We start from the raw sequence: 26,614 nt of genomic DNA, 5'->3' as shown, positions 1-26,614 counted from the left end.
CTCTGGTAGACGTCCTCTGTTTGGCTTGATTGATTGTTAGAACAAGCTTGCATTACATCATTGGCTCATATGTCCAAAAATGTGGACCTTGAGTATTGCCTTTTTTGAAACGTTATTTGTATATTTTACATTCCTGTCTTTCAGCTGTGAATCTTTTTTGTATCATTGGTATTGTCAATGGTTTTAAATGATTTTATGATTGTAATTGAGACTTTATTATAGCTATACAATAAATATTTAAATACAGTCACCAACAAATGTATCTTGTTTTTATCTAGACTTCACCATTTTAACAAATTTGATTGTTCTGCTATTATCAGTTGTGACTGTTTTACTTTAGTTTGGATTCATATATATATATGAAATGTTATACCTATTGTATATCTTTTGATTAAACATCAAAAGTGAATACTTTACTTATACACACTGTTTGCTATGCTCCACAAAATCCTTGTTCAAATCCAGGTAGGTATGTATTTGCCTACTCTCCGCATCATGCGCATTGACAAATTTTGTCAAAAGTCACGGTTAGCAGATTTAAATGTTTCAAGCACATGTATATTTTATGGTGAAATGTAGAGTCTTGTAGGCACATAACTATCAATAACGGGGCTGTTGCCCACTGTGACTTCAAATAGACGTTAAATACATATCATGAGTGAGTAAATGTATTATAACATTATACTGTAGTAAGGTGTATGAAAGAAAACATAAGAACATGTACCAATTCACCCAACTGCTTAGGAAGCTTTTACTACAAAACAATCTAAAGGATGTTCCGAAAAGAAAGGGGAGGAGTGAGGAAGAATAGGGAAAGATTATAGGAACTGAAAGCAAGTATTTTAACCTTTTACAGAATTTTAGTGGGGTTCTTGCTAGAGATGCATAATGTGAGGAGGCAGCACCAGTGAAGGATTTCAAAGCAGTGCCGTGGGAGATGAATGTTTTTGATTTGGGGCGAAACTCTGTTTTGCTCCTCAGAATTTTGAAGTCTCTGGATAATGCTAAGAAGTAATGAAGGTAGGCAGGTTGTTAAAGTTTAAGAATGTAATCTTGGGAATAAGAGACCGGGCTTTCAGTGCAATGTCCAAACCTCAGATGATAGCTATTAGTCACATGACTATAGCAGCCAAAGCATTCCCTTATGAGAACACATTAGAAAATATGGTGTGTTCTGAACATGGAGTGCATCACTCAGTCTGTTAAAAACACCTACAAGAACTTGTTAGATACCTGGTCACCACTGATGTGTCATCTACCGAAGAGAGCCGATTATAGCATGCCGGCTCTAATGAAATACTTATACTGCTCGCATTACCAAAGTATCCAACAATGGCCTCTGACGTTCAATGTATTCATATAACCCTTGGACCATACTCACTTAGCCTAGTTTGTCCATCGTTACAATTTCACAGGTGCATAACTTAGCCCAAATGAGTGGTTGTTTTTTTAGATTTGAATGGTTACTTTAAGCAGTGAATTGATTCCTTTTCATTACCTAAGCAATTCTGAAAGAGACAATCATGTTTTCCTCTTTATCTATAAATGTCTTTGAAAGACTAGGGGCTTCATTATTATTTGACCTGATTATTCCTGTTAATTACCCCCAACCCACCCCTGGAATTAGCGTTATTGGGGGTTTCAAATATTACATGATTTTAGACAATAATGTGGGAATCTATTTTTCTATTCTGATTTCTGCATGTTTTCCCCCAATGTTTCACACAGACAGCTGACATCTCAGTGTAAAAACACCACAATGTGTAATCCTGATGGGGCTGGTAATGGTAACTAACTGGACCCAACTTGTATAACTGGAGTACTTGGAATGAGGCCAGATGAGGTATACTTTTATTTACCAGAACATAACAAAATTAAATGTAGTTCTATTGTTAAGAATTTTAAAATGTTGATTAAATACATAGTGAGTAGCCACACATTAAACTGAATTGTTTTAAACTATTTTTCAAACTAAGTTGATTGATAGTAACAAATCGGCATATTTAGACACCCAGCTAAGTACTTGTTTTTTATGTTTTATCACTTTTATGTATGTGTTAGAGATAGACCCAGTCTCATTTAATCAAAAACATTCACAAAAAATATCTAAATAGATGGGCAGTGGATTAGCTCTCGCCATCCATTCATCTGTTCAGCTAACATTCACATGTTGCTTCCGCCCACCACAGCATACTGAATGGGGCAGTGGGTAAGCCCAGTTTAGTCATGGCTGTCTTGTACTGTGCGGGGTGGCATTTTCTCTGATCACCTATGCATGTCTGTCTAAAAGGAAGTGCAGGCAGTACCAGGTCCAGTGGGCCAATTCTCTACTGTGTCATTGTTTTTTTTTCATTCCATTCTTTAGCCTTGTTGTTGTTTTTTTGTCATTCTTGACTATTTAAACTATGTCTTCAGATTATAATAAATCAATTCCATTAGTACATTTTCTTTACATCAAGAACAAGTATATATGTCTGTGATGTGCTTTAAAGCAAAAAGGGTTACTTTACCCTTTGCAAGTACACTTCCCTGCAAGAAATCACCCACACTGTTCTACAAAATTTTGTGCAATATTTTTTTTTTCTCTTTAAAATGTTTATGTAAGCAAATGGCCTCAACTTTTAATCAATGGTATGTTTTATTTGAATTTTGGTGGACAGACTTATAATAAAAAAATAACCATGGCAACAGCTTGCCAAAACCAGACCTATTGACTTTGCCATAACATACTACAATTTGAAGATCGAGTGCCAGTTGTTGCTCTTGCAGTTGAGGTGTACAGTAAAAGTGCCACGTTTTTTAATTTGAACAAAATTAACTTGCATTATTTTTCACAACCAGTGGAGGTGTTCACAGCTGCCACCTTTAAACATCTAAGGCTTCCACAAGTTTCAGATTCAAATTATTCTCCCTAGAAGTGTATTTATTGAAATGGCGCCCTCCTGAAGAGATTTCAGGTGCGAGGTGTTCATAGTTATTGCTGTTATCATTGAACGCTTAAATTGTGGCTTCTTCATCTGGAGTGATGGTGGTCATAAAGTGCCGGCTAAACATATCTACTGTCTCCTTTAAAATAAACAATTTGGCTGTAGTGTTTATCAATGTTTAAAATTCAATGACATAAGAATAATAATATTAATATATTAGTTAACCAGATACATTTAACAAGTTCATATATAGCAACATACAAAGTGAAGTTTAAGATATAATATACATTTAGCGATTACCTACAGGCAATACAAGTTTAAGTTTTGATAAATGTTTGGAAAGCAGCAGCCCTCTTGGCTATGTTTTCTTTTGGGCCAGAAGGTTTACATTAGCCGCAACATATGTCTCATAGAGCAGTGAAAAATACAATATTTCAAATAAGTACATTTCAGGTTAAAGCAAAGTATGTCAGCGTGGTGAGGAATGGCACACATTTTATAATAGTAATAGTATTAGTTCTACCAGTACGGCTATGTCTATTAACTTTACTTTTTGTTACTACTACTACCACTTCTTGTATTTCTTTAACATTTTAAAACTTAAATAGAGATGTAAAGCGTTTACGGTGGATTAAACTTTGAGAATTAGCACAGCATTGTTTTCATAGCTCTCCTAAATGACAACTGGGTAAGTACTAGTGGAAAGTAAATGGCTACTCAAGCCACAGTTTAACCACATGCTAGCCTGTCTGGTTTACTAGGCCTGGACACACATGGCAAAAGCACTAGAACACCAATCTTAGAAGTGGAGGCCAGCACCTGAAATTGCATGTGTTTCTTTATTGGTAGCCATGCAGATAGAATACTGCTGGTGTGAATAAGTTTGTTTTGCTGATGTTAGACTTCTAAAAGCTTACGTCAGTAACATGAACTTTCTGAATCATATTTTTAACCCCCTCACTGTTTCCTATTATGGCACAAGCAATAGCAGCCCCTGCTGGATGGATCTGCATTGAATGGAAATGTACCTTAGCAGCTTAGTTGCTATTAAGATGGTTTGATGACCTTATTAATTTGATTCTTCGTTTCCAAGGAATTAGTTAAGTGTAACTCCAAATAGCCCTTGTTTTAGTGTACTTAGAAGCTGCCACACAGAATAATCATGAGTTGATCGTGTGCCAGACATGTTTTCATGTAATCACCAACATATGTGGGCAAAAACGTTATCTTCTTGTCTTTTAAGATCATCCAGTTAGAGTGCATTGAATTAGCAATGCTGGCATATGTGCCCAAATCAGTGTCTTAGTCATGTCTACAACTCACTGAGTTAAGTTTGAAAAATGACTGAGCATCATCTATTTCAGGTCATGAAGACGCTGAAGGAGAATTGGAAACGATACAGGCAAAGCAATTGTCTTAGGGTTCCTACAAGGAATCGTAGCTAATGAAAAACAAAATTCTATCCTCACAGTCCAGTTTTGTTGGATGACTATGGGGCACGGAACTGGGCTATCTGACATACTAACTTTTTTCTGGTACCTCAATTTCTATAATTAGGTGGGAGTGCTTGCAATATAAAACACAGGCCAAACATGGAGAGAGAAAACATACCTCCGTACTAAATTTTAATATGATAATCTTCCAAACATCATTACTTTACAAAATCCAAGATGGGCGATTAGGTTGCTGCTAGACCAACTTTGACATCGTGTTTGGCATAAGGTATTTGGTAAGTTTTTATCCTTCAAAAACTGGTACCTCTCTATTAAGTCTACAATTCACCATTGATTTACCAATAGCCTTCTAACCGCTGCAGATGACAGTCCCGCAAACTTAATTGAAAACCAAATTCCTCATAGCTTCAAATGCATTGTACCACTTAAACTTAAAAACAGAGATCAACCTTCCAATGTCCTGACCTAGGAATGTTAGCATGCAAGACCGTAACCCAATTCTGAGGCACAAACAGAGTTTCAAACGTCACGGGAAAAACTCCTACCAGATCGTACGCAGACAGGATCTTCTTCTGCAGCTCAGGTGTGGCTCCCACTGGCTCCAGGTAAGGAAAGTTCTCCTTCATGATCAGGGCCACTGATGGAGAATTATCATTGTTCACCAGGCGGGAGGAGAGCGACAGCATGCACTGCTTCAGGCTAGCACTGGTAGGAAGGCCACACAGCTCTTTCACGGACACTATTGCATTCTGATGAAACAAAAAGCAAAATCAGTGTTCTGGGTCATTTAAGTCAAAGACCATAACCATTCTAAGAATGGCTCTTTCAAAGCAGCCCCTTTAAAAATACTGCAATGTTGGGAGGGCTGAAGCACTGTCGTCCACTGCAAAATTAAAATGGTCACAATCATCCCCATTCAGACCTCTCCGTGCTCGTAACTCATACATGCACCTTAAGTAAACGTATTGTCTATGTTTATAGAAGGAATATTGTGAGAGTGCTGTGCAAGAAGTTAGTGCATGAAAGAAAACATCGAGCCTAGCTATAGGTCCTCTCTGCACACCTTCGATAATTGCCGATGGTCTCTTTGCTCTGGTTTTAAGGGGTTACGTTAAAACAAGTTGGTTTGTAGAGTCCTTCCGAAGGTGGACAGATTTCAAGCATGCTATAGATCCTAAGGTAAAGAGTTCCACAGCGAGGAGCCCATGGCAGAAAGAGCTCTACCTTTGGCTGTATGTCTCATCCTGGCGATGCAGAATAGCTTTTTAGACACATCTTCTTAATTCCCTAAAACTGGTTTTTGATATGTGGAAACTAGGCTCACGAAACATTAGGGAACCAGACCCTTAATAAATTTAAAAAATAAGTAGCGTAATTGGAATTGGACTCCGTCTTGAACAGGAACACATTTGAGAGATTTATGAAGAACATTAAATAGAGAGACCGGAAGTACTGCATAGAGATCGTTGCAGTTGTGTAGCTTCAAGTTAATGGCTGCTCCCAACAGCAATGCTTTGTGTTGGATATCAGTGGTGGTGTAGGACTTAGTTTCACTGACTTAAGTACTAAGGTTAAGTTGACATGAAAGGAAATACCTATTTTTTTATTCTTTTTTCTTGTTTTACTTCAGAAGAGGTCACTGCTTTTTGATTGAGAATCTCTGGAATAAGGATCAAAGAGAGATTGTATTTCCCCTTAGTCCCAAATGAGATGATCTCGGATTTGAAGAGAATGAACTGGAGAAAGTTGTAGTCATCCAGACCTCAGGGACCTACAGTACTTCCTGTAGATAGAATCTTGAACAAATTTTAAGCAGCACTAACAAACACTAGCCCCGTCATCAATATTTTGGATATAATGTATCTATCACTGAAAAAGAAATTTTGTCCAAAGGCCTATCATTTATACCTATCACACCACCTAATTCCTTCAATATACAATTGGAACTACAACAATGTTTTAGAAAAATAAGATTTAAATACTATTTTCAAAAGAATACACAAGGAATCCAACCCTTATCAGCTACCAACTTTCGACCAACCTCCACGTTCACTGCAGCTGCACATCTAATGAGTGAGAAACTACTTGCATATGAACAGATTGTACTGAAGGAGGTGATGGAACTATTGGGTAAAAGAAAATACATTAAGTATAACATCACAAAAGAGAAAAGGCAGGCCTTAGAATCCCTTAAGTGTAATCAGACTATTGTCTTCAAGGCCGCTGACAAGTAGTTGTTTAGAACACCAGTGGCTATATCTCTGAGATCAATCAACAACTAACGGTCCAGGAGAGTTATCAGAGAATTAACAAAGACACAACCCAGGAGATTGCCAAGCATATAAACTGACTCACACAAAAGGGATTGAGTGAAGGTTATTTGAGTGAACCTGAATATAACTTCCTTAATAAACCCAACCCAAGAACACCAACAATCTACACCTTGCCCAAAATCCATAGGAATTTGACCCTTCCACCCGGGAGACCTACTTGTCTGGATGTGGCTCGATTTTGGAACCCTCAATCAAGTACATCGACAGTTTTCTACAACCATGGGTGATTAAAACCAAGTCCTATGTGCGTGACACTATGCACATTATACAATTAGTGGAAAACCAACCATTTGATTGCACAACCCAAATTCTAGTGACAATGGATGTTATGTTACACCAGCATTCCACAGGATCAGGCAATGGAAGTAATTCAGGAAGTGCTGAACAGAAGACCAGCTCTACACCGAGTTCCCACTAACTTTCTGGGTGATTTATTGGACATCGACATGACTAAGAACTTCTTTGTATTTCAGGATGTCAATTATTTCCAATGCAAGGGAGTGGCTATGGGAGCTGGCTTTGCTCTGAGTTTAGCTAACCTTTTCATGGATAAATACGAGAATGTGAATATATACAACATGGAGAACCCATATATTGACAACATAACAATGTGGAAGAGATACATCGACGATGTCCTGATGATCTGGACTGGCACTGAACATGATCTGAAAACTTCCAGAAATGGGTAAACGCACACTCAGCAGATATCTAATTCACCATGGATTATAACAACGAAACCATTTGCTTCTTGGACCTATCAATTAGGGTGGAAGATGGGATGATTTATTCCACCTTGTTCAGGAAGAAAACTGAACGTAATACACTTCTTAAATACAATTCACACCATCCAAGGAGCCTGAGAGACAAATTGCCCTATGGGCAGTTCCTGAGACTGAGACGTAATTGTTCGCATAGAGCTGATTTATTGAGAAATGGATATCCTGATTTCAAGACTGAGAGACAGAGGCTACTCTAAGCCCTTCTGAATAGGGCCAGAAAAAGAGCCTGGTACTGCCTGAGAGAGACACTACTGGAAGGAAAACCCAAAGACACTACTATGAACAAGTTAGTATGTGTAACCACTTTCAATACAAGAAGCCATGAGATAAAGAAAGTAGTCAAGAAATATTGGAACCTAGCCAGCACGGACATTAACATCACAGAAGAGCCTATCTTTGCTTTCAAGAGGGCTAAACAGTTTAAGGATTATGTAGTCAATTCCTATTTGAAATCGCCAGCAACACCTGACCTCAAGGGACAATTGGGTTTTCCCCCATTCTGGGACACTTCAAGTGTAGCCATTGTAAGGCCTGCAAACTGCAAGTGGAGGGCGCTTCCTTTACACACTTGGGCCACACATATACACTACTAACGTATACAATTGCATCAGTACAAATGCCATCGATGCTATTAAATGTTCTTGTGACAAGTTGTGTGTAGTTTTAGAAAACAATGGTTCTTATGTGGCCAAGAAGGTCCAAAGAAAAGGCAGTGTCAGAATTAGGGAAGAAAGACCGAGAGGGGCAGACAGGGAGAAACGACAGAGTGCTGGAATCGAGTTATATTCTCCTTCTTGGCATCAAGTCTCCTGCAGGGATAAACAAGGGTGAGGAACTGTTTGTCCACATTGGATGAGTAGCAGTTGATCTCCTTGCTTAATCTAAATGCAGCTCCTTTTGTGATTTCGATTCCCCTGTGATACATTGGACCTCGGTGGGGGCTCCCATCCGGGGTGTAATGTTCACTTTTGGAAGACCTTCACGAGTGGCTTAGCGGACCAGGGCTCTAGAAACTAGGGACTGTGAAATTTACAAGTGTAGAGTTGCTCTAGGGGTGCTGGCAAACCGGGGGGTCACCATAAGCCGTACCCCAGTGTTCCTTATATTTTTTAGAAAATCTTTTTATGTTTTTTGTCTTTTATTTTTTGCACGGTTTCCACAATCCACGAAGGATAGTGTTCTGTCTTTCTTGTCAATATCCTTCCTTTGTACTTTGCATGACTTTTTTGATACCAATAGGCATGCTCTAGTGGTACCTGGCTGTGGGGTGGCTGAAGGTTGAGAAAAAGGCCACTTTGCCGGAATCTTTGATTACTGTGAGACCAAACAGTAAAAGTGGTCTCATAAGGTCTACACCATGCAATATGGTATCATACACAGGCTCATAGGAATTATGGTATGAATTGTTACTTTATTTGGAAGTTCATGAATTTATTAATTTGTTTTTGATAATATAAATACGAGGACTTTTTCATGTCATTGATTATTGAATTGTCAGATTTATGGACAATTCAAACGTAATGCGCACCCAGTGAAAGTTATAACAGGTTGGGCAGTGAGTCTGTTTTCTATGCCTAGCATCAAATGGGAATGCCATGTATGTTTTCTATGTCACTTATTTTTTAACCCTTTAAAATTGTGATTGTTTTTCTGTGCAAACAGGCTTTTAAAAAGACCTTGTGGTCAAAACCCGTAGCCGTTGAATTAACAATATTAACTATCAGACCACGATCCTGGAGTGCGAGTCTTTCTTTGCTGATGAAGTGTGATACGAAGATTTTCTCCAAAATATATATATATACATATGTATACATATATATATATATAAATATATATTCCAACAAACAAAGTTGCCCAAGATGGAAACGCCACTCATGGTGAGTATTGGACATCTTTAATCCAAGACCTCAATGGTGCAGTCTTCTTATCAGCATCTCAGTTCAAATCTCCACAGCCCTACGCGTTTCAAACACAAAGTGTCCTTGTTCACGGGCAGAGAAAATGCAGGGGCAGCGGCTAGCATGAAAAGAGAACACCAGATATTAAGCCAAGTCCCGCCCCCAGTGGGCGTATGCACGATTGCATGATGGTACTTGTTGTTCCCTTTAGTTACACCAAGTGGTTGCTGCCACTGTCCCAAACTCACGGCAGTCTTACCCAAGTGGGTTGATGAAGGTTCATTAAAAAACGCCACATTGTTTATTCCTTGTCTTGAGACACGAACCTCACCGTTCTTTTTGGCAAATTGGGGTTCCAATCGCCGGATCTGACAGAGTACAGCGGGCGTTTCCGCCGTTAAGGCAAACCGCTAAAATTCCAACAAACAAAGTTGTGTTTGAAACGCGTAGGGCTGTGGAGATTTGAACTGAGATGCTGATAAGAAGACAGCACCATTGAGGTCTTGGATTAAAGATGTTCAATACTCACCATGAGTGGCGTTTCCATCTTGGGCAACTTTGTTTGTTGGAATATATATATATATATATATATATATATATATATATATATATATATATATATATATATATATATATATATTTTTTTTTATATATTTTTTTTTTATCTACCTTACACTGATATCACCCTTGTGTCACTTTGTCTCACTTTATTCACATATGTCACCTTTTTCACCTTTGTGGATTAATTGTACATATGAGAGCCATTTATGTCTAAACCTTGTTCATAGATAAAAAAACAAAAAGGGATGGTTTACATTTATTTATGTTTATTAGGGGTTATGTAGAACTGTTTAACTATCATTATGGATTAATGATTGACTGGTTTAAAACTTTATTCCGGCATCATACACGAAGCAATTATCTGACCCGACAGCATCCGTTGTAGATTGCTTCGGAAAACATGTGTCGGCTGCTCTTTTCTCTGCTTGAAGTTTGAATCCAAGATACATATCAATATTACAAAACTAGATATTGTAGGGTGCCTATTAAAGGTGTTAATTATTCACTTTTGAAACAAGTTGAGGATTACACGTTCTTCATCTGGGTACAGCTGCAGCTTCAAACCTCGATTCTCCTGTAATGATTCACTGCACTAGAACTTTGAAAGTTCCCCTCCGTCATCCATTATCCCTAATGAAGCCTTTCAAACCTGCAAGGCACGTGGGTCTCAATACCGGATTCCTCACTTCCAGACATTTTCATGCAAGCATAATGTTCTCATTAGTTCTGCCAGATTTTCTCTTCAGCCAATAGAAGATTTTCTTTTTGCATGCTTGAAGCACTTCACAATTGCAAAAGGATCAATCACACAGGAAATATGTGGAACTTATTATAAGAACAAATTAACATCTAGTCAACTATGTGGGCCTCAAATCACAAAGCCTGTTCTATGAGTACCATTGTTTTACATCAGACTTTGGTATGGCCTATCCTTGAATCTCCAGGAGAGAGATACACTTTGAGAAAAAAATCTTCAGGAACCTGGGTCTTTTTTTATCAGAATTTATAATAAAACGTTTGCATTTCCAACTGTATTCATGTGAAGTCATGCTAATTTCTGAATGTATTTATAAATTAAGAAGTATCAAGTGAATGTCGCACTTTACAAAAACTTTTGGGCAAATGGAGTACCAGCAGGGAGTACCAAAACATGGCAGAGGGATGTGGAAGCCTGGGGCAGAGCTATACTGGAGGTTGTGGTAAAGACGGCCAGGACACAGGAAGCGTTAGAAAATTCATGATGAGGATTATGCAGTGGCATATAAAAGTGAGCTACCTACTTCTTTCAAGTATTCAATAAAGGGCCATGAAGAGGTGGTGTGTGAATATATGTGTTTCTGAGGCAGCATTGTAATTGTTCATGTAAGCTTGGATATGATAGTACCTGTGGTACACGTTTTTAAAATGATGGCATTCTGAGTCAATCCTCTGCCGCTGGGGAATGAATGAGCTGATAATCCTAGGTTGGTTGGTTAAATATTTTACTAGAAACTATATTTAAAGTGGGCCAGAGTGAAAAAAGATCTATCTTCCTGTGTGTGTCAGTAAAGTGCAGCAGAATGACAGGGGCTTCTTGCTAGAAATGGTGGCCTTCACAGAGAGGATGGGTGCCCTTATTCTCTGTGACTTGATGTAGAGACTTCAGAAGTCAATAGAGAACGATCACTACAGAACTGCCATAGCAAGGTTCAAAAGAGCTAAGCATCAGTGGGGTTAGCTAACCCTATGGGCTCCTGTGGCGGTCTCTGCGTTTGCCGCCCCACGGTGGCCGCATAAAGAGCGGGGGTGAGGTGCTGGCGAGTATTTTCTCCATTTGCCACCCCCTCGCGGCAAATGCATTCAGGAGCGGGAGTGTGGGGTGGGGCTGTTGCCGCCCAGAGACGGCAGGTGATAGCGGGGGGAGACCGCCACCCCCAAAACTCATGCTGCCCGGGGCGGAACACCCACCCCTCCAGCTACGCCACTGCTAAACATGTATCACAGGTGTGAAGTTAGGACTTTAGGGCCTGATCTGAAGTTTGTAAAATGGGTACTCCATCACAAATGTGAAAGTTATCCTGTCCACAGTGCTTAATTTGTAAAAATATAAGTGCCAGGGCCTATGTCAGGAGGCCACTGCAGCTTACACCACCCACTACTTCTGTGTGTGCGGACAAAGAAGTATCCACACAACCACAAGCCATCACACTCCTAAAAGTGTGACAATTCAGACCATTCCAGGCTCTGAAAGCTATAATGGCTTTGGCGGCCGGTATTAGTAATTTTTTATGTATATGGAATTAATAAACAACTGTTGCCGTGTTCATCTCTAAGTAAAACAAACAGCACCACCATGTAATAGACTGACATAAGTGCTGGTGTTGTCAATGAAGTGCTGGTGCCGAGTACTGGAAACCACCGGCTCAAATTAAACACTGCCTGGCCACCTCATTACATGTATTTTACACATTTGTAGTATGGTGGACGGGCTATCCATCACATTTATGATGGGTACACATCCGCCAAATTCTAAATCGTACCGTAGTTTATAAATGTGTGCATTAAACCCCACTGAAAAGTGGATACTATGCAGAATACAGCACAGTAATTCCTTGCCCACTCAGTTGTTCCCCATTTCAAGGGGATTAACTCATAATGAGAGTAAATATGTGTGGCGATACAGGTCAGAATCAGTAATTCTATCCACCCAGAATTTCCACACATGTTCACTCCTAACACTTAATCGGGCCTATGTGGTTTGAGTCTCCTTTAAGCACATTGAGGCAGCTGGACAATGGCAAACTCCTACTCTTTTCATAAAGATGAAAGAAGAAGCACAGGGTTTTTTGAGGATAACCAGAAATATACTGATTATCAAATAATGTAATATCCAGCAGAGAAGATTTACGACTTGCAGAGCATTCTTGACCCATTTTGAAATAAAAAATCAAAATGCTTTTTCAGAATGCTGTTGTGATCAATTAACTACATTATTTATTCAGACACCCTGCTACCTTGGTTGCTCAGTTGACCAAGTTTCTGAATGCTTTACTTTGAGGTTGTCATGGATTGTCTCAATTGTTGATTTAAAAATCAGGAAATCTCATGACTCGATGCAAGTGTCCCGACTTCCAACAATTGAATGAATGTAGGGAAATCACCTAATTGCCCTCGACTTCACATCCTTATCAACTCAAAAGTTTTAGCACTTAAGAACATACTTCCCTCCGGAGCGGAGTGCCCTTTGAGACTACCCAGTTGTTTCTTTAATATGGATATCATAATTTTATATATTAGGACACCTCTTATCTTCTTATCCATGTGATCAAAGCGAGATCCTACATCTGGGTGTTTAAATAATCATCTTATTTATCTAATAATCTATACTGTAGGACCCATTTGACAATATTCGTCCCACAAATGTGTTCAAGTTAACATCCACTCATCGTGCCCATACTAGGGAGGAGATGCCGTCTAGTGGTTAGGATCCTGACTTTGACACATGACCATAACTGTGGTGTGCTAAACTCCTCTCAATGGTTTTCTAAGCAAAATCACATCCATTGTTTTCAGCAGAATGTAATTACATACCGAACATCAGGCGCTAATATGACAAATTACTCGATCCCACTGAGACTTAGGTATCTGATCTACCAAAACTGAGGCGGCTTAAAAATAGGCATACCCCAGAAGGAATGTTTGAAACAAAAGCTGTGCTTTGGTTCCCTACTCTTCCAAAATTGAGAATGCTTAAAAAATGCAAAACCTCACTATTAAATGTGACTCTGTCTTTGGTTGGTTATAGTTACATCAAATGTATATCTCTTTGGCTTGGGCGGCTTCCTGCCATTAACAGCTAATGCCATACAAGCTTTATGTTCCAATGAACTTACAGTACCAAGGAAGATTAAATTAAATATTGTGAACTGTTTAAGAGCTACATGTGGACAAACGTTTTCAGCTATTGAAAGATAGCACCTCTATTTTGCAAACGTTCCCGTGAAAGATTTGGCTATTTTTTAAGGTTTTATTTTCACAGGATTAAGAGACATACTGCCTTGAAAATGCAGAAACTCAAACGGATCCTGAAATATTCCACTCTTAAACCACGATCCTCAGAATCTAAAATATCAGCCATATAAAGGTAGGTGGTATCATGCCAATAAAACTACAATAACAATTTGGGGGTTGCAGCATAATCAAGACTGAAAATGTGTCATACTCTTGAATGATGCCTTGCAAAACGGTATACAATTTGAAAATAATAACAGAATGATGATTTGAATATTCTGTGAAAGGTAGGCAATGCTTTGCTATAAATCAATAAGGGTTATATTACTTACCCTATAAGCTTCTGTTCTTGGCATGTAGAGCTGTAGATTCACATGCTTTGCATACTTCTGCCATTTAGTGTTGGGACCGGAGGTTTACAAGTTGTTTTTCTTCAATGAAGTCTTGGCAGTCACGAGGTAAAGTGACTCCTCATTTCGGTGATAGTGTGCATGGGCATCGACTCCATTGTTAGATTATTTTCCCGCAAGAGGGTGATAATGGAGTAAGTAAGTGTAGTATAGAGATGTCCATGAGTATATTATGTGAATAATAAGAACTGCAACATCCATAGGTGTTCGGGGAGGAGGGAGGGCGCATGTGAATCTACAGCTCTACATGCCAAGAACAGATGCTTACAGTTCTTTCCTTTTGGACAGCTGTCAAAAATGAATAGGTCTAGTGTGTAATAATTAAAAATATTTCTTGATGTTTAGTTCCAATGATAAACCCAACAGCTAGTATTTGTCAATGGAAAATTCAATTAGAAAACAATCTAGGTAGACAAAACAAGATTGTCATCTTGCATCACCACATTAGAATGAACAATATATCCTAACACTTCAATAGAGTGTAGACTACTTAACAACTTATTAATGTTAATTAACATTACTTTTTTCTGCTCTCCCGTGTACGCTCTTGCTGAAACTAACATGATTATTCTATGTAGTTCACTAAGTAATCAAAAATGAAAGCAAAAGGTATGATTGATGTTCACATACCTGCATGTTGACCCTGACATCAGTGGCTTCCCTCAATGGTTGGACAGCAAGTTTAAACATGTCATCCACGATTTTGAGTCCAGTGTTCCGCAGCATGGTGTACTCCTTTGCCTTCTTTCCTATTCGTGATGAGCGTCCACGTTTGTGTGACTTTCCTCCTCCACTTCGATTAGTGAGGGCAATGTGGACAAACAGTTTGGCATGCTCAATGATTTCACCCACAAAAGATCGTAAAGGTACATGACGATACCCCGGCTGCAAGCAGTCCACTGGTATCGTATACTGACCTATAAATTCATCGCCAATGTAGTCATCATCCAGAACTACAAAACGGACCATGGCCAGCTCTGGAAGGTTGATCTGAAATTCAAAGCTCTCATCAAAAATAGGATTGTCACCATTTTCCTGAACAGTTTTAGTTCTCTGCTCCGAACAGTCTGCAGGAATTCCATGGATCTCTATGCACACATAGGGGTCAATGACATCACCTTTTGCACAAGCTCCTTTGGGTTTTGGAAAGTTCTGACCGCTGATGATTTTGACATGCAAGAGCTGAGGAGATACTCCAGGAACAACACCTTTGGTGTTTGCACTAAAGTAAGACACTTCGTCTCGCATGATAGATGGTCGAAGGACATACCCACAACCACCGTTCTGTAAGAACCAACCAGTATTCAGGTCCATCATGGGACCTGGAGTCTGATAGTTCATAGCCACAATCTGGCAGCCACAGTTCCAAAAGTCTTGAGGGTTGACATTACTGGAATCTATCCTCATTGGACTGGGATATACACGGGATAAAAACTTCTTGTTGTAGTTGACAAAGTCTTCCGGGTACTCATTGGCAATTCTACTGGCCTGAGTTTCACTAAAGGAGCAAGCCTCAAAAAAATTCTGGCTCTTCATGGAGGTGTCAAAGTCTCTATATTGTACAGACTTGCAAATGGATACCAAGTCAGACAACTCCTTGCAAAGGCAGATGAACTTCTGTTCACCAAAGTAGTCCTCGGACATCCTTCGGGAAACTTCAGCTTCTTCATCCTCATCGGAGACATCACCTTCAATCAGGTCATAGTCGGAAGGAAGCTTTTTACCCTTAATGATGATCTTCTTCTTTAATTTCTCTGGTGAGGGCAAATAGACGTCAGCAGTTGAGGGTGTTTCTGTGTAAAGTTTGGTTCCAAAAATCTTCTTCATGTGTTGAACCATAACCTTCTGCTGCTGAACCGAACAGTGATTGCCCATGCATAGTATGAGGGGGTAATCAGAAGAAATGAAAGCATATTTGTTGATCACCTCAATGACATTTCGAAAGGAGAGTGGTGACGTCATGCTATTTCGATTGCAAATGATTGGTTCATTATCTGGACCATCAGTGACATCTAACTCAATGCTCCTACAGGCCATCTTCAAAGCCCTGACATAGCCATTGATATCTGCAGGACCCCTAAACTGGTCTTCAATCAGGTATGTATTATGGGAAGAATTGATATAGTAATGTGACAAAGGCTGTGTCATGTCTTGGCTCACCTTTTTGTGCTCTGGGTCAAATATATCACATTCTGTAGACAACAGGTAGTGGGTAAAGCCATCAATGGCTAGGAATCCCTTCAAACGTCCTTCCAAAGACCGCTCATATCTGAGAATAATATCCAGACATATTTCTTCAGTCATCTGGGCCATCCCTTGTTCAGATTCTAAAAAAAGCATAAGGTCATTGGCATCCAGATATTCCTTGTTTTTGGAAATCTGTACCAGCAAGAAATAGACCTCCGGCCTGGTGCAAAGTTCGCTGAAGGCTTCACAGAACTCCTCACTTGTAACTCTGGTCGTCAGTTTTTCTTTACTCTTTTGTATTTCTTTAAATTTTAACCGGATCTTTGATTCCTTCAAGGCAGGGGAGAGTTGCTTGATCAATTGCACCGCGGTATCCTCCAGCATGACCCCGTTCCCATCCACATCAGCCGCTTCAAACACGGACCGCAGCCATGTGACCCTTGGTGTTGCCTGCCCACCCTCTCCCAAGTCCAGGGGTTGCTTGCTATGAGAAACCAGGTAACGGAGACCAGAAACCCATATGTTGGCCACATCGGCTGAGTTAGCAACTAAGTCCAGTGGCTCAAAGCTATCACCATGAAGGATGGAGAAGGCACAGTCCTCGCAGATCTGATCTGCCAGACCATTGCTTCGGAAGGTTTCAGTGTTTTTACCCAGTCTGATCTCCCTTATAGCAGAAATGTCGAGCTTGGCTTTTTCCGGATCTTTTTTGGAAGGCTCCCAGCGCAGGGCCTGTATGTCGGAGTCCAGGGTGAAGAAGCGACTGTAAATCCGGGAGTTTGAGCGGACCTTTTTGAGCTCGCAGCCTCCTTGCATGAAACCTATGCAGTCGCTGGCACTGCTGACCTTTTTCTCTGATGGCATGCTGCTGAAGGACACCGTTTTCTTCCTTCCTGTTTTTTGGTTTGCTGGATCCTAAAATAAAAGAAATAACCATTACTGAAAATCTTGCTCAGCGAATCGAGGACTATTGTTTGACCTTGGATCAAGAGGTTGCACTTCAAATGGAAGTTCCACCCCCATATACTTTGTTTCCCCAGGATTTATTGATCATAAAACTTTACACATGTTGACATCCCCTTTTTATGTTTATAGCCTACAACACTGGTGTCCAGGTAAATCAAGGAGAGCTGAAACATCGCAGATTTTCTGTATAGTCACATAGGATGAATGCAGAAGCAATTAATTGAACTTATTTATGTTGTTAATGTTTATCCTAATTATCTGGCACGAATCTGCCACAAAGATTACCTTGCGTGATAAAAAAAACCTTAAATGGATTAGTGACAAAAGAAAAGTAAAGGAGAACTGAAAGTACTGGTTTGCAAATAGCATAGTCACAATTCTGACCATACCTTCCATGTGCTGATGTGCACATGAGATCTTGCCTAGTTGACAGTCCTAGGCTCCAAGGATTACCGTCTTTGTTAGACGGATGAATAAGGGCATTCAACTTTGCACTCACCCCCTCAATGACATTTAGTTTGTCTTTTGGAGATCCGTAACTCATTTCTAACCAGGCCTGGTTAACACTGAAGAATCCCTTATAACGCCCATTTATTATTGCAATCAAGCAAAACGGGTTTCACTCTTTCTTTGCAGGAAGTCGACATGTTCCTCGTCTGACTTAGCGCAAGTAAATTCATCTCCACACTGGCAATCATGAGGGTATGAGAATGTGTGAGTGCATCCTTCTCCTTACTGAATGTTAATAAATAAATAAAGCTTCAAGATTTCTGATGATAATTTTTGATTTTGCTTTTGTTCCTTGTTTTGGAGTTTTCATCATATTTCCATAGTGTTACAGTGTTCAATTTGAAACATTTCAGCAGCTGACACGAGTTTCGCCCTTACAAGGTCATCTGGACCAGGGCTTGCTGAAGGCTTTCAAGTTTGTCATTCCAAGCAGTTTAATACATATCAAAGAAACTTTTTTTTTTTTCTCTATACGGCGACTTCATCCTGTAGAAAAAAATCAAATTTTCTTTCATATGTATTAAACTGCTTGGAATAAGAGATTTATCTGAAAAGACAACAAAACATTAAGAACTGCGAGTTACAAACTTGAAAGCCTTGAGAAAGCCCTGGTCCAGATGACCATGTAAGGGCAAAACACGTGTCGGATGCTGAAATGTTTCAATTTGACCACTAACACTTTGGAAATATGATAAACTCCAAAACAAGGAATAAAATCAAAATCAAAAATCATCATCAGAAATCTTGAAACTTTCTTTATTTATTAACATTCAATAAAGAGAAGTATGCACTCACACATTCGCAACCAGGTACAACTGAGGTATAACTAGGTCCAATACCTCGAGACAGCATCCTCCCAAAAAAAGAGAAACGGCAATACTACCCGGGAAGAGAACCTTTGGACCCTTCTCCTTAAATCGAATGCAATCATGAGGGTATGCTCGCAGTGGTCAGAGTGCATGGTACACAGAAGCTATGGGTCAGAGTGATCCCTCTACAACTGCGTGTGCACTCTATGAAGCTGATATGTATGGCTAGCGGCTGCTTTGGGTAATACCTGACATCTAAAAGGGACTGAGGCCCAAGGTGACACGCAGATTGTCTCTTATGAGAAGCAAAGGTGTTTGCAAGGTCAGAGAGACAGCAGACCTTACTTTCGGCCTTTGCTGAGAACTTTTATTAGGACCCATCTACTACTATTGTAAACACTTGAGATGTTAGCTTTGGTGCAAGGATTTTTGGAGACACAGGGAAAATAATATTTTGCTGTTTGGTGTTCCATCTCCCATAGCAACGCGGCCTTTCTTTGAGCCATTTGTAGCAAGCTGGCTGTCTCTTGTGGCCATTTGTGCTGACACCGTAAAGTACCTGCAAGGCCAGTTGCCCTGTTGGATTGATTAAATACGGCTCAGCCTGGCAATACTCAGCGCACGGACACCACTTTTTAGAGTGAAAGAGATTTGACACGTGTAAAATTAGCGTCAACCCATTTAACATTTTGCGTATGGGATATGTGAAGATTCAAAACATAAAATAAACTTCCTAAAGAACGTATACGAAAAAAGTGAAAGTTAAATTAAAAAAACAAATCAGATTAAAGTGATGACATCATTCGGCAAACAAGGTTTTAAAGACTTCCTTTCGAAACGAAGGCAGCCTGTGTGTTCGGCAAACATGCTACTTTCTGCCTGGGGACTGTGTATTTCCAGTGAGTGGTGTAGCCCTGAGAGTCCGGCTCCTGACAGATCGCCTAATCTCTCCGGCGGCATTTGGTGACCATCCTCCCTGACCTCTGGCGAGACACCCCAACTGCTTAGATTAAGAAAAATCTTCAGTATTGCCCTTTTAGAAAGTAGAGTGCTGCAGGTTCCTACCCAGAAGTAAACATATCCTCGTGAGAGCAGAAGTAGCACGCTCCCCTCCTGTGTCTTACTCTCCCTGTGAATCTGCGTGCCGCAGCATTCTTTATGCTTAGCCTCGAGGGAAAGCCTGCACGCGGCAATGGAGAACTTATTCATGAGCCTTGAAGGTCGTCGAGGTCGTGGGCATCTTCACACCAAAGCACACCTGAGCAAATGTCCAGGATATATATATATATATCTGCTGAAAGTCTCCTAGTGACGGGAGCCACCGTCCCTGCAGGGCGGCTTCAAAGCGGGCAAGGAGACGCCCGTATTATGGCACACCACCACCGAAAAGAACATTTCGAAGCCCAACACCACAGCATTCTGGTATTTTTATTTTGGAAATCCATTCGCCAGTAAAAGCAGCATGAACTTTACCTTACGCGTTTCAGCTTTAAATAGCCTTGATCACAGGTGGGCAATTGTAGTGCAGTTAATTAAAACAAACATGTGACCAGGATTAGTTACTCCATGTACCAAAATGCACCAATACTGTCAATGTCACAGTGAAGACTCGTGTCTTCGTGCAAACCAGCTTAATAGCGTTAAAGTGACACAGTCTCCTTACTTGTAATTCTTCCAGGTGCCTGGGGTTTAAAATTAAATATCATATATATATCTTAGGCGAACAGAGAGAAACGGACACCCGGATAAGTTTGGCAAGTTGTTTATTCTTCCTCAATCCTCCGTATGTATGTGTATAAGATTTCAATGCTGCTGCCCGTGAACAAGGATGTATAAATCTGAAACGCGTTGGGCAATGTAATTAAAAGGAACTGACACGCTGTCTGTTGGTGTGCTGCAGAGTTATTTGTTCTGGTGCGAGTGCGCTTCATCTTTGGGCAACTTGTGAAACTTTCGTGTGTTTATATATATATATCTATATCTGTTCCGATATGTTTCACATGGAAATAATAACAACAACAACAATAATGATAATGTATTACTTTATAAATTACTGCCATTATACAATAATAAAACAATTGGTATAACAATAACAATTATAAGTGCTTTTACTTCTTGTAATTAGGATTATTAATAATGTTAGTATTATAAGTATGTAACTTGAGATGTCATCAATTATGTCATTTAGCATGTCATGGATGATGTATTATGTGAGATTATAAGCAGTGCATCGCAGAGGAGCATGTTATAGTTAGCTTAGTAAACTATCACTGATGAATATCAGTGTTTTTTTCTGGTTTTAAACTTTAGGTTTGTATTATTTCAACACCTAACTAGAACATCACTTTAACCTTAGTTTTTTTCTGTGAATTTCTGTGGTTTTTGAAAAGTAAGCTATGATCATATCACCATACTGAACTATAACGTCACTATAAACTTTGTGTTTTTCGGTAATTAAATACAGAAATATTTACTGAAGAAAAACGAAGTTTAAAGTGGCATTGTAGTTAGGTGAAAATGTCAGTTGGAACAGAACATTTTAAACTGAAAAAAACCTGAATTTCACCAGTTATAGATAACTGAAGTAACTATAGTTTGCACCATGAAGTACTATAACTTGCGCCCACAATGCACAGTGTTGCCAATAGTGATGTCATCAGTGATGTTTTCAATGCTTTCATTGACATGTTATGAGTGAAGTAATAAGTGAGGGCAAAAGGAGAAGGCGTTAAGTATAGTTACTTCATGGTGCCAGTTATAGTTACTTCAGTTAACTAAAACTGGTGAATTTCACTATTTATTTTTAGTTTAAAATGTGATGTTGCAACTAACGTTTTCACCTAACTATAATGTCACTTAAACCTTTGTTTTTTTTCAGTAAATTTCTAAGGTTTAAACAAAATATAAAGTAAGATATTATTATCATACCCAACTATAACATTACTTTTAACCTTTATTTTTTTCAGTGAATATCTAGGGTTTTCTTAATGTGAAACAATTAATTTTTTACCATAATTTACTATACCAACCCCACGCATGGTCTTCCGCCATGTGAGTCAAGCCCTGTGCCCAACATCGTGTGAATGACCACCCAAAGGCAGGGCACAGCCTTCAGTCATGTGCAACATGGGCCTAGGCACAGGAACCAGGCCCTGTGCCAAATGCCCTGTGGGCGATCAAGGCACCTCTTTTGTTCCTTTTGTTTAGCATCGCCTCACAATCACATAGGGGCTGCGAAAAAAACAATCTTTTTAAATTTACACCTCAAGGGGGTCAAAGTACCCCTACCCTACCCCTTTATGCTTTTTGTTTCATTAGTTTTTTAGGACACAGGGACCAAGCTGCTGAGCCCTAAATTAGCAACCTCATCTTTTTCTTCAGGTTGCATCCAGCCAATCAGATTGTGTGATTTAAGCTTACTGTACCATCGATATCTGCGGTGGATCCATGGTAGTACCCGCGTAAAATATACATATATTTTGACCCTAATTTGTTAACAACTACTGAACGGATTAATGCCAAACCACTCTTTCTGGGTAAAGAAGATCTAGCTTTCTGCCAAGTTTGATGTAATTCCATTCAGCTGTTTTTTCTGAATCGCTTTTCAATTTTCCTATGGCACATGTATTTTGTCCCTTTTTCTCAGTCCCTGCTTGATGGAACATCCAGAAATTTCCCAGGTTGCAGCTGAGGTGGTTGAAACTTTTTTTGGGAAGGTTTTGTGTAGATTTGTCAAACAGTGTCAAAGTTATTAGCAAACAAAAAACTCAATTTCCGATGAAAATATGTGTGCACCCACACAAACACACACGCATGCATGCACACACGGAGGCTAGCTGTGAGAAATTCAAGATTAGATGCACAATTGCACTTACAAGCAGCAAGGAATATGTCAATGGCAGGACAGCCGAAGTATTTCCACTGGGTTTGCCCAAATTCTCTGTGGATGTGACCATCAATCGAGCAACCTCACCCTGCAATGTAATCCCTCTCTTTTACCAACATGTGATCCTTGCTGTTACACGACAAACTTACAGAAGTTTCGGATATACATATGCTCATACGATTCCTTATATCTTTCCTATTGAGTTGGCAGTGCCTTCCACAGTTTTAAATTCACAGTAAATAATGTGTTTGTTATTCATTGTCCATTTTACCCTCTGAAGGGATTGGTGAGCTGGGTCTTACAGATTTAAATTTTACATTTACATTTATAACGTTGAACTAAGAAAAAGAAAACCACATGTAAAGCATTTCCTAGGCTCTGTTCTTTTATATTCTCACCCTTATTACAGTTTAGTCCCCTTCTTGCTCCTGTAACACATGCCCTGTATCAACACCTTTCAATCTAAGTCTGTGCTCCCTCTGATTCACCCTGTGGGATAATAGTAGGGTTCTCTCGTTATTCCGGGTGTTCAAAGGCCATTAATAGTTTTTTGCAAGTATGTGCAATGGGATACTTTCTACAGCCCCCTGCGCTCCTCTCTTTGTAGTCCAGTGCTCTTGCTCCTTGCCCATTTAATCACATCTCTGACTCAACTCTCCGCTGCTGGGGGATTCTTCACCTTCCAATGCATGGGGGTGCATGTCAGCCAAAACTAAGGCTAGGTCAATTAATGTCTCACTCACCTGTTACCCTTTGACTCGAAGGCGTAGCCTCAATAGGCATCTTTCTGGGATGTCCTTGTCAACAAGCAGGTCACAATTGTCTTTCAATAAGAGGTCATCTCCACACCATGTGAAAAAAGTCTGAGTCATTTAGATCATATCTAGGGCATTGTTGTGTGTCAATTGCTAATATCCTAAAGGCATCTGTGTGTCAAGTATGTAACATGAAGGTAATTAAATTGTGTGCATTTTAACAGTGCATTTCTGGAAACCCCTTGTGCATGGTTTAGGCATTATATTCAATGATTTGCAAAACCACAATATCAATTGATTCCCCATTGTCCACTATATAGAGCAGCTACTATGGTTCAGGTGTGGGTGGCTCCTTTCTGCAGAGGTCCCAGAGTTCCCTCATAGCATCCACCAATCTTCCAAAGACTAAAAATTACCCAGGTGGGAGACTCATGTCAGCCATCATTTCCTTCAGAGTCATCATCCTCCTTTCTTTGTAATTATCACTCACATTCTGTATTCCTGCCTCTTTCCAACTTCACTTGACTGCATCAACCCATATAGTGGGATCGTTGAAGCATACAGTGGTGTATTTCTAGTTTTATAAACACACCAGTGCCAGCATGTCATGGCAACTCTTACTAGTCTAAGTAACTGGCTATAATTTGCCTTCTTTTTTTAATATTAGCTCAAGGAGCATTCCCTCCAAGCCAGGGATTCTAAGCCCAGTCATATCTGATATACTGTGTTTTTCTAGGCTCCGTGAGAGCCACTGAATTTGGGTCCCTAGATAGTATGACTCATCTCTAAGGTATCCATGTTGACCCTGTGCCGACCAGCAAACCAGACGAAAACATCTTCAGCAAATTAATTCGGCCCATTACTGATAGGAGTAGCTTCTTCCAGTACTGCAAGTTGCCCTCCAAGGCTATCAGTGCTGCCCCAGATTGTCTTCTAGCAGGTCCTGATCGGAGTGCTATAGCTTAAGCGCTAGATAGCAAAAAGTGCAGTGTTGCCATATTATATGCCTACCTCGGATGCTCTCTGGTTTCATCATGGCCCCCTCATCAATCGGGAATGTACAAGATATCCTCCCATTAAAGCGAAGTCCATAAATGCTAACAAATTTCTCTAATAGTTGATTGTAGGGCGATATCTAGCATACCATCTTTATAGGAAAGGAGCATATCGTCCACATATAGGGCGATAGAGTTACCTCCATCTGATAGTGTATACCCTTACGCCTAGGCTCAGTTCAGATTATTTCCGCAAAAGATTCCACCACCAGGGTGAAAAAGTCTGGTGTTAGTGGCACTCTTGACTAGGCCCTTTATAGATGCTGTATGGGGCTTATATCATTCGGCCTGTTCGAACTCTTGTTGTCGGTTTCGGATGCAACAGCCAGATACATTGGATCCAGCTCTCTCCCATGCATTTAAGAACTGACTGTAGGAACAAGTGTGTCAAAAGTTTTTTCCATGTTGTCAGATAGACTCATGGTGTCTGATTTACTCTGTCAAGGTGTCTCTTCCATAATTCTAAACTTCCTCCTAATATTTATTCATTGAGGTATTAGGGCCTGGTATAAACCCTCAATTGTTTGTATTAGCATCCATAAGAAGGAGGAGATGGTTGGCCAACAGCTTGATTAACATTTTGTAATTTGTGTTTAACAGGGACAGGGGCTGGTATGATGCCCTGACCAACAAATCTCCATGTGGTTTTGGTAAGGAGACAATGAGGGACTCGCTCATGGAGGGTGATGGTGGGCTGGTTTCTTTCACTGCTGCAAACAATGTCACCAGGTGGAGCACTACCAAATAAGAGTAGATAAGGTAGAACTCAATCGGCAGCCCATCTGTTCCTGGGGTCTCTTCTCGCGTCCCCTTTCAATGCTACTCTAATTTCTTGTACCTCTCCAGCCCGGAGGTATAATCAAAAAAAGTCCTGCAGTAACCGGGGCTGCATGCAATTCAGCCTGTCACCTAAACCTTTCACAACTCATTACAGATTTGGGACAGGGTAGGGTGAGGGAGCAGAGACTGAAATTTGGTACCTTTGGCTGCACAGGTTCGTGGTTTTAGTGCCATGCTCCAGTTCTGGTTAAAGCAGGAAGTAGCTGCCTGGAGCCCATATGGGACCTGTGCAAGCCGCAATGTAGGTCAACAAAATGCTATCAAATGCTGTGTGTGTGGGTGAGAGTGTGTGTGAGATAGAGCAGGTGTATATTTGAGCATGTCTGTGTGAGTGACAGTGAAATAGTCAATGATGGAGTGAGTGACAGTGAGTTTGAGTTAGAATGAGGGTGAATGAGAGTAAGACTGAGTGCAACTGAGTGAGAATGAGTAAGAGTGAGTGCAAGCCAGTGAGTGGGAATGAGTGGCTGGGTAGGAGTGGGTGCAATGAGTGAGATGAAGTGAGACTGAGTGAGTGACTGAAAGTCAGAGTGAATGCAAGTGAGAGTGGGTAAGAGCGAATGCAAGTGTGTAAGAGTGAGAATGTATTTGCAAGTTGGTAAACAAGTGGAAATTAATTAGCATAAATGAGTGTGATGGAGTCTCAGTGAAAACTAATGTAAGTGAGAATGAGTGAGAATGAGTCAAAGTGAGTGAAAATAAGTGAGACTGAATGAGAATGAGTAAGTCTGAGCTCAAGTGAGTAAGTATGACAGACAGCAAAACTGTGTAAGTGTAAATACGAGTAAGTGGATGTGAATGAATGAGGCTGAGAGCAATTGCGTGAGTGCAAGAGTGAAAGCAAGTGAGTTTAAATTTGAGTGAGTGAGGGTGAATGAGTACAAGGAGAGTACGAGTGAGTGAGTATGACTGAGAGTGAGATTGTGTGCAAGTGAGTAAATGTAAGTGGGAATGAGAGAGTGAGAATCTGTTTTTATGCATGAGTTTGCAGTTGTCCCAGGCACACTGAAGGTAATTCTTGGTGTAAAAGACATCCACTGCAAAATACTGGGCCTGGCATAGTGCAGGTAATTCTTAGAATAACAGAAGATGTGAAATAAAACTGATACTGGCATTAGAGAGGTAATACTTGGCACTGCCCTGCCACCATAATGATTGATACTGGCATACTACAGGTAAAGCTTGTTAAAGCGTACTAGAGATAATACTTGGCACATGGTACACCCACAAAAAAAGCTGCCACACCTGGCAAAA

The 26,614-nt window shown here is 40.0% G+C and overlaps 1 protein-coding gene across 2 annotated transcripts in view; it reads right to left on the bottom strand.

Annotated features, from left to right (window-relative positions):
* PLCL1 (phospholipase C like 1 (inactive)) overlaps positions 1 to 26,614 on the bottom strand; it is an 851,314-nt gene that overhangs the window by 179,982 nt on the left and 644,718 nt on the right. Inside the window, exons 1-3 of one of the 2 annotated variants that reach the window (XM_085648673.1) lie at positions 19,890 to 20,165; positions 14,983 to 17,454; positions 4,927 to 5,130 (exon numbers count right to left, since the gene is read on the bottom strand). In XM_085648673.1, the coding sequence (XP_085504799.1) occupies positions 4,927 to 5,130; positions 14,983 to 17,454; positions 19,890 to 20,033 (2,820 nt within the window). In that variant the 5' untranslated portion in view covers positions 20,034 to 20,165. Of the gene's footprint in view, positions 1 to 4,926; positions 5,131 to 14,982; positions 17,455 to 19,889; positions 20,166 to 26,614 lie in introns of those variants that run through there. The other variant, XM_085648672.1, reaches the window with a different exon arrangement.

This window comes from Triturus cristatus, chromosome 3_2, assembly GCF_964204655.1.
Source record: "Triturus cristatus chromosome 3_2, aTriCri1.1, whole genome shotgun sequence".
NCBI lineage: Eukaryota > Metazoa > Chordata > Amphibia > Caudata > Salamandridae > Triturus > Triturus cristatus.
The sequence above is the reverse complement of the archived record's forward strand: the minus strand, read 5'-3'. Positions and strand labels throughout refer to the sequence as shown.